Consider the following 15,193-nt stretch of genomic DNA (forward strand, 5'->3'; position numbering starts at 1 on the left):
TATCTTTTCATCTGGAACATTCCCTTTTATTTATATCAGGAACTTGTAGACAAGGTGAGACCGGTGTCTCACAGAACAACCCAGCTTCTGGATTTGCTTCCTTTATCCCTTCCACAGGGTGCAGTGACCACTAATCACATGTGGCTATTAACCTGTTGAAATGTGGCCAGTCCAAATTGAGATGTGTTGTGGGTATAACATACACATTGGCTTTCTAACACTATAAAAAACGTAAACTATTTCACTAATAAATTTTTATATTGAATACGTTTATTTTTTTGCTATTTTTTAAATGTTTATTTAATAATTTTTGAGAGAGAGAGAGTGAGTGAGTGCAAGCAGGGGAGGGGCAGAGAGAGAGGGGAGACACAGAATCTGACGCAGGCTCCAGGCTCCGAGCGGTCAGCACAGAGCCTGACAGGGCTCGAACTTGCAGACTACAAGATCATGACCTGGGCTGAAGTCGGACACTTACCTGGCTGAGCCACCCAGTGGCTCTTCTTGAATATATGTTTTTTTGTTTTGTTTTGTTTGTTTTGATATATTGTCAAGTTGGCTAACATACAGTGTATACAGTGTGCTCTTGGCTTTGGGGATGGAGTCCCGTGATTCATTGCTTATATACAACACCCAGTGCTCATCCCAACAAGTGCCCTCCTCGATGCCCATCACCCATTTTTCCCTCTCCCCTCCTCCTCCCCATCAACCTCAGTTCTCTGTATTTAGATTCTCTACGGTTTGCCTCCCTCTCTGTTTGAAACTATTTTTTACCCCTGAATACATGTTTAAATGGTAATCTGGGTATATCAAGTTACAGAAATCATTTTGCTAAAATTAATTTTACCTGTTTATTTTTCATTTTCTTGATATACCCTACTAGAAAATTTTATTTGGCTCCCAGTGTATTTCTATCCGTGCTATTCAACAGATTTTAAAACAGAAAATTGCTATCCCAAAATGACTCCACATCAGTTCCCTGAGATGTAGTTGAAAAAAGAATATCAACAGGCTGAAATGTTCCTAAGCTAGAGTTTTGTGACATAGTTGTAAACATAGTTGCTGTGTCCTTCCATGTAGAAGGTAAATGGTTTTGCATAGATTGAGCCTACAGCTTTTTAAGACTGAGTATCCTAGAAACATGGCCTTGTCCAGTGGATGAAATAGCTACTGAAGATTTTGAGTGTCCCTGATAACTGAAAGTGTTAAATAATGTAAACTTAGAGGTGTGCCATAAATGCTAAATACAGTTGTTAAGCCTGTACTGATGATTTAAAGGCAAAAAAAGTGTATGAGCCAGTGAAAGTTATGCTTTATTTATTTGTTTATTTTTAGTGTTGGAAAACCTTGAACAGACAGTTGTCTCCAGTTTTGGAACACTGGAAAGTCAGCCTGATTTCCAAACCCCAGAATTTGTAAGTACTCCTACTCTATCTTAAATTTGAATTGGTTAGCGAGAGATTTCTCACAAAATGGAGAAAAGGGTTTTTTGTGAAATCTTGCCTTTGGCGCCCGTAGATCTGGCACTGTCTCACTTGCAGTGGCTGTGTATTTAAAGCTCCAGTTCTCTGGGGGACAAGTTACTGAACTACATACAGTGCCTTGGCATCATGCTCTGTAGGCTTGTTCTTCATACTGCTTGTAAATAGCAAATGGGAACTCTTTCTGCAGGAAAGTAGCATTGTTACTGCCCAGACTCCTCCTTCGTTCATTAATAGCCTTGGTATCCGTTTCTGCTGTTAGCAGCTCTGGAAACCAGTGTTTACTGAGCACATATAGGTGCATTGACCAGTCTGATTCCCATTTCACTCTGGAGCCTACAGTCATACAACCTGTATAGATGTATCTTCTAGGGCTAGGAATATTTTATTGGTTGTTCCTACCAAGAGGGGAACTAAATGCTCTCACTAAATTAGACTCATTAAAGATTAGCCATGGTTCCTACCCTCGAGGAATTAAAAATCTTATTAGATGCTACTGTGGTTTTATTAATGCCTTGTTTAAAGAAAATTAAGCACATAGGATGCCTTGTGCAGAATGTCCTTACTAAATAGATTTTATATTAGGCTCATTTGAAGAGGGGGATGGGAAGAAGTGTTTCTCTGACTCATGTACCATATTATTGCCCCAAATGTATAGGAAAAGCATGCCAGAATCCACCTAGATTTACTTATTTTTGCCCCTTGCTGTAAATGGTTCAGCTACCATGTTAGCAATGCAAAAATCTTTTTTTTTTTTTTTTGCTTTCTTTTCAAAGTGTGATATACAGTCGCCACTCTAGTAATTGGCAGATCACAATTGCATTATTGATAAAGACACACAAAAAAAGAACTCATTATGTGTTTTTCCTCTTCTCACTCATTCTTTATGGATTACCTACTCAATTGAACCAAGAGTAAGGAAACTAGGCAGTGCTCTGGACTGAAAAGGGATCGCCCATAAAACTATATCCACAATGCCACTTTATTTCACAGTGTGGGACTCCTGTGGTGTACTAGCAGATTGCCTACTGTGAAAAGCACTTGGATATAATAGAAAGACATAGTATTCAATGACTTCCCTGTTATATTCAATGAGATTTTCAGTGAAGGAAAATTGTGAACGCTCACCAATATTCCCATATCTTAAAGTAGCAGAGCAACTTTGCAGTTTTTCTAACTTCTACAGTTAGAGCCCCTAAAGCAGAATTGACACAGATATGTCATATTTGAATGTGAAATTGGCACAGACTCGTGGAGCTGGCCCTTTCTTGTTTCATTTTCTAACTGCTTCTTATTGGTACTCTTTAAGCACTATAGGTAGTCTAAAAAGAGCTGTGTGCAATAAAGTGCCGATGTGCATGGTAAACACCTATATAGTTCACACTGATTCCCTGTGCAAAAATAAAAGTATTTTTCTCAAGAACAGCTTTTAATAGATGATGATGTTTGAGATTGGCGTGCCTCAGCAATGTCTTTGCAATAGATAGTCTACACTGGTAATTACACTGGTGATGTTATTCAACCTTCAGCATTAACTTCTTGACTACTGCATTTTCCTTTCCAAGGGTGAAGCCTAAGCAAGAATAGTCAGGCGTCGAACTTGAGGAGTGCAGAATATACTTCTATTTTGAGAGATTTGTCCTAACAATGGGTCTGAGAACACCCAAGTTGAAAGGAGATTTTTAAGTTAAATCCCCATATTTTAATTTTTCCCTGTCATACTTCAAGAATATCTAGATTCATTAGACCACATTAGTGCAGGTAAAGCTGTTAATCATGGTTTCCTTATATGTGTAGTTGATAACAAGATTTCTAAATGCAGCTATTCTCTTTCTCTAATTGTGTGTCCTGCCATGTGTAGTAAGGAGTCTGTGATTTTCTGGTGCTTTATAGATGTTCACACATCTGATGCTTATTGCGTGCCACATCTTTGGGTTACATGTACATGGCTGCTGGTATTTTCTCATCACATCACTGGAGCCCCTGCACTTCCAGTTCCCCAGTAAACGTGTATTTCCCAAACTGTTGTCTCCTTGATAAACAAACAGGAGATGTATAAAGTGCCTTGGGAACCGAGTACTCGAGGGAATCCAGCATGATGTTTAAGGGTAGCCTTTTTTGTAGGCAGAAAGTTGCAGCATCAGTGAGAACGGGTCGTTCCAGCGTGTAGGCAGGTGGATTGGGCAGATGCCAGGACAAAACCAGGTAAGCTGATCCAAACCAAAAAATTTTAATCAGAAACAGGGGCAAGAGTACAAACCCAGGAGCAGCGGGAGCCTGGCGCAAAGCAAAATTGAAAACAGAAAGAAGGTGGGGAAGGTGGTAAAAGGAGCTGAAATATCAGTGCTGTTTCTCCGTCTGGCATTTGGAAGGTGCACCTTCCGTTTGCAGAGGTGAGCTGAAATAAAGTGAGGCACAGACCGTGCTTGTTCAGACCTTATTCTCAAGTCGTTCAGATTTTAGAAGGATGTTTTCATACAGCGGAGTGTATTTATATAGTCTGGCCAACGTGGAGAACAAAATGCTTATCATTATTTGTTTCCTTCAGGATTTCTGTTGTTCTTTCGTTTAAAACAAGGCCTAAGTGGGCAGTGCTGGTCAGGGTGCCTTGGTTACCGGCGTGAGAAGCACATTAAAGCTTTCCTTCACAGCTCAGGTGTCTGTAATGTGACTAGTCAGGCAAAGCCATTGTTGCTGATAGCCTGCGTGAATCATGGGTAAATAAATGCCACTGTGAAGCTCCTGGGTGTCTCCAAGACACACAGCAGGCCACCTTTCTTGGAAGGGCCCACCCCGACGCTCCTTCTCAGGGTCCCTGCAGGGTTTGTCCATCGATGACAGGTCCCCTGCGTACCTGTGTTGTTCCTCTCCGCCTCTCATTCCACTTCGCAGACCGAGGAGAGTGAGTTTTGCCAAAGTATCTGAAACGCTAGGCTGTGAACAGAGATGTGGACCTAAAGTGCCTGTGTTCTTGCTACCCCAAAGCTTGTGACGTAGCCCCACCTGGAGGTGGGGTGGGTGTGTGGGTGGGGCTCAAGGTGTAAGGGGCCTGGCTGAATGCTGACTTTACAGAGAGTAACTAGCTGATCTCGTTGTGGTAGGACACCATCTTGATCCTGGTTTGTTATTTTGTTCAAATCCAGTGGAAACCTGTTTATAATCTGCTTTATTAACTTAATATTTTATCCTGAATATTTCCCACACTGTTGTTTTTCCAGTTGTATTGGGATATAATTGACATGTAGCACTGTATAAGTTTAAGGTGTTCAGCTCCATGCTGTGGTTTTTTTTTTTCTCTGACATTATTGTTATCTTCTCTAACATCTGTTCTCTTTTGTTGATGAACTGTAATTAATCAACATTGTAATTTTCAGAGCAATTAGTTCAAGGGAGATCTAGTCAAGGAAATGGTGACATGGCCAGATGTTCTGGAACCCTGTGATTGGTGGCCATCATTTAGGGACATGTGTCCTGAAAATAAACTGGCTTCATGATGACAAGCATCAGCCTCTGGAAAAGGAATTTGGCCAAAGTGAGGCTGGGGAATGGTTACAGATAACCTTGTAGAGTTCAGACTTTGAAGTAGAGTCTGCAGAACTAGGCAGGCTGAACCAAGAATAAAGAGGGGCACCTGGGTGGCTCAGTCAGCTGAGCATCTGACTGTTGATTTCAGCTCAGGTCATGGTTCCAGGATCATGGGATCAAGTCTCACATTGAGCCCTGTATCAGACTCCATGCTGAGCATGGAACCTACTTGAGATCTATTCTCTGTCTCTCTCTCTCCCTCTCTTTCCCTTTCTCTCTCCCTCTCTCTCCCTCTCCCTCCCTCTCCCTCTCTCTCTCTCTCCCTCTCTCTCTCTCTCTCTCTCCCTCTCCCTCTCTCTCTCTCCCTCTCTCTCTCTCTCCCTCTCTCTCTCTCTCTCTCTCCCTCTCCCTCTCCCTCTCTCCCCCTTCCTCCCTCCCTCCCCCCCTTTGGCCCTCTCCCTTGCTTGTGTGTGTGTGTATTCACTCTCTCTCCAAAATTTAAAAAAAAAAAAAAAAAATGAGGATGGGAGCACCTGGTTAGCTCAGTAGGTTAAGCATCCAACTCTTGATTCATGGTTCATGAGATCAAGCCCCGCATTGGTCTGTCTTTTGTTAGCACAGAGTTTGCTTCAGATCCTCTGTCCCCTGCCTCTTGGCCTCTCCCCTGCTTGTGCTGTCTCTCTCTCAAAAAATAAACATTAAAAAAACAATGAGGATGAGGAGCCATCCACATGGTAATGGAACAGATAAAGGTTTTTCTGCATTGTGGTAGCATTGCAACCTAGGTTTCCCCTGGTACTGTTAATTTCAGGTCTGCTTAAGAGCAAAGGCAATCTGAGGGGTTAGTCCAGAGGCTCATCCATCATGGCTGGCCCAGAGGACCCCAGGTTCTTTCCAATCCCCAAGGAGTGGGAAAAGAGTAGGGGGAATGTAGGGGAAAGGTTGAGTAATGGTCAAGGCTCTTTCTAGAAACCCTGACTCTGCTGGTACTGACCCAGGAATGCTAATGGGCATGATTGACTTGAGTACACAAGGAGTGAAGAATGTGATGAGGGGAGGAACTCTGTGGACCGGCGAGAAATCTGCTTGTAGCTGGCTGGCTGGAAACTGTGGTCCACACAAAAGCACAGAGAAGGAAAGGCAAGGCTGTGGAATTATATTTTATGAGCTGGTTCTCACTAGTAATATCCCCTTTTCCGGCCTTGCCAGAACTTAAGATTTATGTATAACTCTTCTGGCTTTTTAGAGGCAGGACGATTCTTAACCAGCTCTTGTTTCATACCAGTTGAGGTTTTCCTTGGTTTAGCTTCTGCCAAATTTGGAGTAGATTATAGGAGTTTGGGCTGGCAAAAGAATATTAGGATTATCATGGAATAAACCAGGGAAGATGATGAGAGACCACAGGATTTAGGAAGACTAAGCTAAAACATAGACTCCGGAAGATGAGGATCAAAGTGGAACAAAAATACGTCCCCTTCATTTCACACCTGTGGTTATGTAGAGAGAAGGAGGTCTGAAGAGTCATTATCCTATTTGGGATTTCGTGTAACTGGCTCCCTTTTTGAGGGAATATACTACTTTACAAAAAATACGGTTGATTTCCTGAAATTCAAGTTTGATTGTCTTTAACTAGATGAAAAGACATGTGATCCTTAAAAAGTAAAATGTTAATCTATTTTAGGCACTGTAGTGAATAACAAAAAAAACCCTAGACTTGTGGAGCCTACATTTTGGTGGGAGAGACGTAAAAGACAAAATAAATAAGATATATAACATGCCATAACAGGGTAAGTCCTTTAGAGAAAAGTAAGGTAAGGATTATAAGTGTGTGTTAGGGGTGTGGGGGTTGGCTACAGTTTTAAATAGAGTGTTCAGGTGATTTCTCACCAATAGAGTGGTCAGAAGGTGAGGAGTCAAAAGACCCGAAAGCAGGAGTCCTGAAGCAGACTATTTGGAAATCTAGATGCAGGGCATTCCAGGCAGAAGGAAGAGCATAGACAAAGGTTCTGAGGTGGGAGTTTGAGATATGTTTGAGGAAATGGAGGGAAGCCAACATGACGAGCAGAATGAAAGGTGGTGAAAATCGTAGATAGTGGGGACTTCACTGTACACACTTTGGTTTCACTGTGACTTGGGAGATCATTTGAGGTAAGCCTTGGGAGGATAAACTGGGGGGTTTTGAGCAGAAGAGGGACTTGACCTGCCCTGCCCTGTGTTTTAACAGGACCGCTTTGGCTGTGTTGAGAATAGACCATGGAGGAACAAGAGCAGAAGCAGGAGGACTAATGGGACTTTTCAGGAACCCAAGTGAGAGGTGGTGGTGGCTTGGCCCTGAGTGTGACTTACATGGCATTAGTGAGACATACTCAAATTCTCAGTGTGTTTTGAAGAACCAATAGGATTTGTTGACAGAGCAGGTGTGAGGTGTGTGAGAAAGAGCAGTCAAGCATGACTCCATGGGTTTTGACCTGGGAGGGGCTGGGGAAGGAGCAGTCTGAGGGGAGGGGAGGCGGCGGAAAATAAAAATTCTGTTTTCAACATGGAAAATTTGAGACATCCAAATAGAGATGTCGACGTGCAGTAAAATACATGGGTCTGGAGTTAAAGAGAGCTAGAGATGTGGGAATTAGCGCACAGGTGGCGTTGAAAGCTGTGGACTGAATGAGAACAGCAAGAGGCGGGGTGAAGACACCCTGGACTGAGCCCTGGGGACTCCAGTGTTCACAGGTCAGAGACAGGAGGGAGCAGCAGTAGCGGAGTCTGAGAAGGAGGAGCCAGTGAGGCTGGAGGAAAACGAGGAAAGTCCTGGAAGCCAGATGAAGGAAGTAAAAAGTCCGGGGGCGGTGGGGGGGGGGGGGGGGGGAGTGACCAAATCCACTGATGAGGATGGGAAATTGGATTTCGCCGTGTGGAGGAGACCTTGACAAGAGAAGGCTCAGCTGAACGGTGGGCTCCAAAACTAGGGAGGATTGAAAACAGGATGGGAGAAAAGGGACTGGATACATAGCATTTAGATAACACTTTCCATTTTTTTTTTTTTTTTTTTTTCCTGAACACAAATGCAGACCAAGAGGTTATTATGGATTAGGATGAAGAGAGGTTTTGTTTGCCTTGTTTTTTGTTTTTGTGTACAGTTAGTGTTAAGATGGCAGGATTTGCCCCTGCTCCACCAGCTGGGTTAGATTGTAGGGCCAGGATGGCGGGCAGAGCTGGTTCCAGGCCCGTGCTCTGCCTGCCTGGGAGCCCTACCAGAATATCCTGTCTTCCTCGGTAAGAGCTGTGGCAACATGCTGTTGTTGGATGGTGTCATCCAGCGTACAGAGGAAGGAGTTCTCCTACCAGGAGATGGCAGCCAGCCTGTGCCTCCCCTGCAGCCATCCCAGCCCATGCCAGGTGCTGACCATTGCGTGTGCTGATGGGGTGCCCTGCAGGCTGTGGTGAAGCGTTCCTCTGGGGAGTCCGTGGTCCGGTGTGAGATTGACGAGGATGTCATTCAGGTCTCTAAGAAGTTCCTGCTGGGCCTGGCCGTGGGCTCCTCCAGCACCAAACTGACCCTATACATGGGCGATGGTTTTGAGTTCATGGAACAGAACCAGGGCACCGTCAATGTTATCCTCACAGACTCCTCAGACCCCATAGGCCCTGCCGAGAGTCTCTTCAAGGAATCCTATTACCTGGACCTCATCGAGGAGATGCGGCAGTTCTGTAGGTCGCTCTTCCCTGTGGTGGCCTATGCTTATTGCACTGTCCCCACCTTCCCCAGTGGCCAGGCAGTCTTCATGCTGGGCAGCAAAAATCTGAGCACCAACTTCTGGAAGCCCGTGCAGCAGCTGACACAGAAGCAGGTAGAACAGATGCAGCTGAAATACTACAACTGGGATGTGCACCAGGCAGCCTTTGTCCTGCCCGAGTGTGCTGCCGAGACCCAGGATGATGTAAGCTGAGCCCAGGTGCCACTGCCCAGGACCTTGGGCCAGGGAGCCTCCAGGACTCCTGGGCGTGACCAAACCCTTTTGCCCTGCCTGTGTGCCCACAAAGCAAGTGTTACAGGCCCCAGAATGCTGCCTGGTGGGCCCGGCTGGGCGGACGGTCTCTCAATGTGGTGTTCAGCCTCCAGGCTTATACCAGCTGTGTATAGTCAAAAACAAACAAACAAACCACAGGAATTACTGTTTGTAAGGTGATGGGAATAATCCAGTAGGGAGAGAAAACCTGATGATGCAGGAGTGAGAAGGAAAAATTTGTGGAATGACATCCTTGAGAAGGCAAAAAAGGAATGGAATCTGGTCCATAAGTGGAGAGGCTGGACACCCTTCATGGCCGTAGAGACCATTCATTCTTATAAACACACCATTTGGGGACCCAGGTGGAATTAGTTCAGTAGTTTCGCTAGTAGGATCTTGTTGTTTTTTCTTGATTGCTTCTTGTTTACCCGTGAAATGAGAAGCAAGACATTAGCCAAGATTGAGGAAGGAAGAGAGGAAGATACCTGGAGAGAGAGGAGAAGGTGTGACACAGTCATCTGAGAGTGAATGTTCTGGGAAATGTAGTATAATTTCCTGGTAGCACTGAGAGCCCACTTGAGGTTCCTGGTCATGATGAGTGCGTGCTTTTCCCATTCAAGTCCAGCTTTGGGGAACAGGTGTACAGTAGGCAACGAGTTTGATTTCACCAACTTGGGGGTTTCTCCCAAGTCAGTTCAGTGAAGCAACACAAGGCTAAGAGAGTTTCAGGGTGTTTGCAAGAGAGCAGAGGACCAGGGACAGGAGCAGGGTGAGACAATAGGATCAGGAGAGTTAGACCTTAGTGGGGCTTGATAATTTTTGCAGTTGGGGTATTGGAGAGAGTAAACTGGAAAAATAGGAAGTGTTGGTTGGAGAATCCAATCTTTCTCACTGAGGAAGGAATTACAATAACCAGTACAGACAAGGTCTGGGATATGAGCATTGGAATGAGGGGCTGGGGCAATGTGGAGTAGCAAGGATCGGGTGGTGGAAGGATCACATGTGCATGTGGAAATCCCCAAGAATTATGTCAGGAGAGATGTCTTGGAGAGGTTAACAGTGAGGCAGGGCTTAAATCTTTAAGGAATGAGGGGTAGTGACTCAGGAATGAGTAGATGGCTGCCAAATGAGATGACCAGAGGTAGGAGAGCAATCTGAAGAGGGGCAGGCTAAAAGCCAAGAAACAGATGGAAGTGGTGAGTAGCTTTAGGAATTCAGTCATATCAGGATTTCTCACATTCAGCACCAAATTTTGGGCTGGATTTCTCTGTGTTGTGGGAGCTGTCCTGTGCAGTGTAGGCGTTGTAGGGTGTTTAGCAGCATCTCTGGCCTCTACCCATGAGATGCCAGGGTTCTTTACCCACCTGTGACAACCAAATATGCCCAGACATTGTTAAATGTCCCTGGGGGCAAAATTGCCCTCATTTAAGAACCAGTGAGTTAGGGGCGCCTGGGTGGCGCAGTCGGTTAAGCGTCCGACTTCAGCCAGGTCATGATCTCGCGGTCCGTGAGTTCGAGCCCCGCGTCAGGCTCTGGGCTGAAGGCTCAGAGCCTGGAGCATGTTTCCGATTCTGTGTCTCCCTCTCTCTCTGCCCCTCCCCCGTTCATGCTCTGTCTCTCTCTGTCCCAAAAATAAATAAACGTTGAGAAAAAAAAAAAAAGAACCAGTGAGTTAGATGAATACTGAAAAGCATTGGGGTCCCTGGTGTCCTTCCCTAAAGCTCTTTCTAGGGAGTGCTGGGGATGCCATTCTAATCCAGATTAGAGCAGATTATGCAACGAGCAGGAGAAAAAACAAAGTACCTCTCTTTCTAGGAGTTTGACTGTGAAGGGCTGGAGGATGAGAGCGCAGTGAGCAGAGGAGACTCTGGAGAACCAGAGATGATTTCCTTCTGTGGGTCAGATGGAGCCATAAACAGATTTAAATATTGATGAGAAGGATCCATGTGAGGGGAACAACTGACCTAGAGAAAAGAGCGGTCTGAAATGGGCTGTGGAATGGTTTGTAGATGTGGAGGAGTCAACGTTAGATCAGAGGAACAGCATCTCCAAAGACCCAGGAGCAGCAGGTGGATGCTGCTGGTTTATGATTTGTTGGAGAGAAGCAGAGGGAGTTCTCATCCAACAGCTTCCATTTTCAGCTGCTGAGAGTGAAGAGAACAGTGAGTGCAGGGGCGGAGGTGGGGGGGAGTTGGCACGTTGAACCAGTTGTGAAATAGGAGACCAAGCTGGCTTGGAAAACCTAGGAAAAGTTCTAGGATGTCTGGGCAGTGGCGAGGGCCTGTGTGGGGCTAGCGACCTGAATTTACAACTAAACCAACCTGTGCTGCTGTGCTTTCTCTAGCATCACTCAGACACCACGAAAGCAGGTAGCAGGATTCAGCCCAAGTTAGGGCTTTGCTAGATGGTTGTGACGGAAAGAGCAGAATATTGGCAAGAGTGCTATTAAAATGATGAGCTGGGAAATGTAACTATACAAAAGGAGGGGAGGGAAAGAAATGCAAATCTGCAGATTGGTTAGAAAATGTCACAGGGCCTCTGAGGTCATTGTGCAATTAGGACAGGATGTTAGTGGTGGTCAGAAAGGGGGATTCCTGAGTAAGTGATTCTGGAAAGGCAATTTGTCAAGTAATAACAAGGTCTAGGTTGGGACCATGGAAGTTAGTGCATGAAAGGGAGAACATCATTGGTGATAAGAAGTCAAGTTACTAAGGGGTCAAGATGGCCCAGTCATGTCTGTGGATGCAGATGTCCTTCTGGATGAGGGAAAACTTGGAATGGAGAGGGAAATGTGAGCCAGGGGCCAGATTTTCTGTGGGCCGGGAGCGTCAGCTGGCAGGTAGGAGACGATAGGCTCTAGGAAACTCTGGGGTCATACTCTGCTTGCATGGACCTAAGGGGAACTATTTTCATCCCAAGAACATTGAGGACTAATGGTCTGGAAGCAACATATAGAATGAGGTGAATGTCAACCTTACTTTCTTGCCCCCAGTGTGAAAGGTATAAAAGAATAATCAGAGCCAGCTCCCCATACGTCTGCATATTTTTGTTTGCAGGCTTTGTTTCAGAGTGATTGATCAAGTTTTATTTCAAGGTGGGTTCCCACCTTCATCCCCTCCCACCCCCCCTCCCAAATCCAGATGTCATTTTGGTTATTTCTAGCCTAAATGGCCCTGAGGCAAATGAATTGATGCTGGGGCTATTGAGAGAGATTATAGTTTATTTTATGGGCTGTCCAGAGTCTTTCTGGCTAATCCCAGAAATCCAACTGAAGTACCAAGATCTGCCTCAAGCTCACAAGATCTTCTGGATCTGGAAGACTGGGAATAAGGCAGGACCCTTCTGCTCAAGCATTTCTTTACTTGGATTTGTGCTCTTGTATCTTCTACAAAGAAATAGGATGGCTTTGCCTTGTACCTTTTGGCACTAAGTTCACCAAAATAAAAAAGAAAAGGAACTAAACCAAAAAAGGAAACCAAACAAAGGAACGGTGATTTGGCAAAAGGAACTCTCAAAAGAAGAAAGGAGACCAAAGATAGGCCAGTAAGAACTGCTCAGTTGGCCCATTTGCTATGGCAGCAATTCACATGGCATTTCAACTTTGAAAGCATTTTGTACATTTAAGAGCAAAAGGTGAGGGAATGTGTACTTTGCCTGAATATGGAGGGAAGGGGATGTACTCTTTTGCTTTATGTGGCTGATTCCAAAGCTACGTTTGTTGATTTGTTAGGATTGGAAGGTAGGAACAAGAATAGGCAGCAGTCCAGCATACAAAGTCTCAGTCAAAAATCTTTCTGACTCACTTCTTTGGAATGCAGAATGTATTTTCCCAGAGAAACAGTCATAAATGGTGATTGGACTTCTGGGTCCAGCCAGCCAGACTAGCTAAAGCCAGTTTAACTCAGAGTGCTAACAAAACTGTCATCCCATAATAATAGTTCGCTGAAACACTCCAGTCTTATTTTTTCCATTATTATTAAAATTTTAGAATAAACCTCAAGTCCAGAGTGAGTGCATGAGTGGAACCTTGTGGAAAAAAATGCTTAGCATGATGAGTGGAAGAGAGGATTGGTTTTGAGTTATTTAGATTCTGAAGCAGTGTTCTGTCCAGAATTTGAGGAAGACAGTGTAATGGTATGAGATAACAGACAAGAGCTTATCAGCTTCCATATTCCTTTTGTCTTTTCTGCTAGTGAAGGTGAACTTTAGATTGAAAGGTTCAAGTCCTGGGAAGGAGCTGTAGAAGTCCATGCTAGAGGCGCCTGGGTGGCTGGCTGTTGAGTGTCTGACTTTGGCTCAGGTCATGATCTCACTGTTCCTGAGTTTAGGCCCCATCTCAGACTCTGTGCTGACAACTTGGAGCCTGGAGCCTGCTTCAGATTCTGTTTCTCTGTCTCTCTAAGAAATAAATAAACATTAAAAAAAAAAAAAGTCCTTGGGGCGCCTGGGTGGCTCAGTAGGTTGAGCGTCCGGCTTCGGCTCAGGTCATGATCTCACGGTTCGTGGGTTCGAGCTCCGCATCGGGCTCTGTGCTGACAGCTCAGAGCCTGGAGCCTGCTTCGGATTCTGTGTCTCCCTCTCTCTCTGCTCCTCCCCTGCTCATGCTCTCTCTCTCTCTCTCTCTCTCTCTCTCTCTCTCTCTCTCTCTCCCTCTCTTTCTCTCTCTCTCTCTCCTTCAAAAATAAATAAAAACAATAAAAAAAAAGTCCATGTTGCATGAGACTGTTGTAGGAAGGTATATCATTATTCCAAATGAGTTTAAATTTCTTAGCTAGAAAAATTATATATCAACCAGGGTATTGAAAGAGCAGGTGAATTCGCTCGTGGAATCACAGTTGCTAATGGAGGTGATATGAGGGCTGGGGCAATTACCAGAATAATAGAGGGACAAATGTGACAATTTTCCAGAAGGGGTAGGGTTAGGGTAGAAGTTGGACATAAACTAAATTCTGATAAATGGAGACATTGACACCGGAGTATTACTCTCCAGGAATATCACAAGATGAGATTATTAAGTGGGTGGTTTGTGAATGTTAGAAAAAGGAAAGGTCATCAGGAGCCAGTGCAAGTTCAATATAAATAAGTCATGTCAGACAGAGCACATTACCTTTTTTTTTTTTTAATGAGGGTGATTATAATGGTAGAACAGGAGAAAGCCACAGACATGTTTGTGTTTTTTAAAAATTGGAGTATAGTTGACACATTTTTGTGTGTTTTGAGTTTAGCAAATGGTATGAACAAAATTGAATTTAAATACAGAATGAAGAAATGTGGACCTAGTGAGAGTATACTTATCTGGGCAATTGATCTTGGTACCAAGACTGTGGAACAATGGCTGGAAATCAATTTCTAGAGGAGACAAAAATCAATATGAATTAAAGTAACGGCCTGCTCCTGATTCACAAATATGTGCTGCCTAAGTACAAATCATAAGAGCTGAAGCTAATGACTGATTATGTGAAAAGGCTAGGTGTTTGGCTAATTAAATCTTAGTATGAATCAAGCATGTAATAACAACGTCAAAAAGTTTATGCAAGTTTAGGTTGCATTTGCACCTATGTGTCCAAAACAAAGAAAGTACTAGGCTTCTCCCATTCAGTATTGGTAAAGCCACTTGGGCCCTGCATTTTAAGGAGGGGAGGCCATGTTGATTGGGGAAAAACAAGTGGTAGATCCTGACGCTTAGGCAAAGCAGGACATCAAGTTTAAATATTTGATAATAGCAGTTGGTGGATGGAGTTGCAAAATATAGTATTAAGACCTATGAATTGGAGGTATAGATAGGCAGACATTTCATTTTAGTGGAAAGATGTTTAATTCTTCAGAGGAGTTTAAATATAGACAGACTGGATAACAATCTAGGCAGATGATGTATGCTTTAACCGGGATGTATCAGTGGGGATGGGAAGGAAGAACATACATGTTTTATGTGTAGCAGGACTTGGTAGCTGATGGCAAGCAGGGAATGACAGAAAGACAGGATGTTTCTGGGAATATAACACCCTAGTAAGTGACTCACTGATGAATCTGAGTTGCTTTTGTTTTATTTCCCCCCTATTTTATTTCAACCTATTGTCATCATCAGCCAAATTTCCTCCTTGTAACAGTGTTCATTCTACTGTTTTTTCCCCTACTTTCAGAAAGCCTCCACTGAAATGCCTTGTGAATTCTTGCCCCACGCAGTAT

The 15,193-nt window shown here is 44.2% G+C and overlaps 1 protein-coding gene and 1 pseudogene across 2 annotated transcripts in view; both read left to right on the forward strand.

The window, feature by feature from the left end:
- The window catches only part of ANO6 (anoctamin 6), a 198,490-nt gene that overhangs the window by 78,217 nt on the left and 105,080 nt on the right, over positions 1-15,193 (forward strand). For both annotated transcript variants that reach the window (XM_045464998.1, XM_045464997.1), the window contains one exon: positions 1,333-1,412. In XM_045464998.1, coding sequence (XP_045320954.1) covers positions 1,333-1,412 — 80 coding nt within the window. The remainder of the gene's footprint in view (positions 1-1,332; positions 1,413-15,193) is intronic.
- On the forward strand, positions 4,313-13,434 carry LOC123591001 (annotated as a pseudogene).

The sequence above is a fragment of the Leopardus geoffroyi genome, chromosome B4 (assembly GCF_018350155.1).
Source record: "Leopardus geoffroyi isolate Oge1 chromosome B4, O.geoffroyi_Oge1_pat1.0, whole genome shotgun sequence".
NCBI classification, from domain to species: domain Eukaryota; kingdom Metazoa; phylum Chordata; class Mammalia; order Carnivora; family Felidae; genus Leopardus; species Leopardus geoffroyi.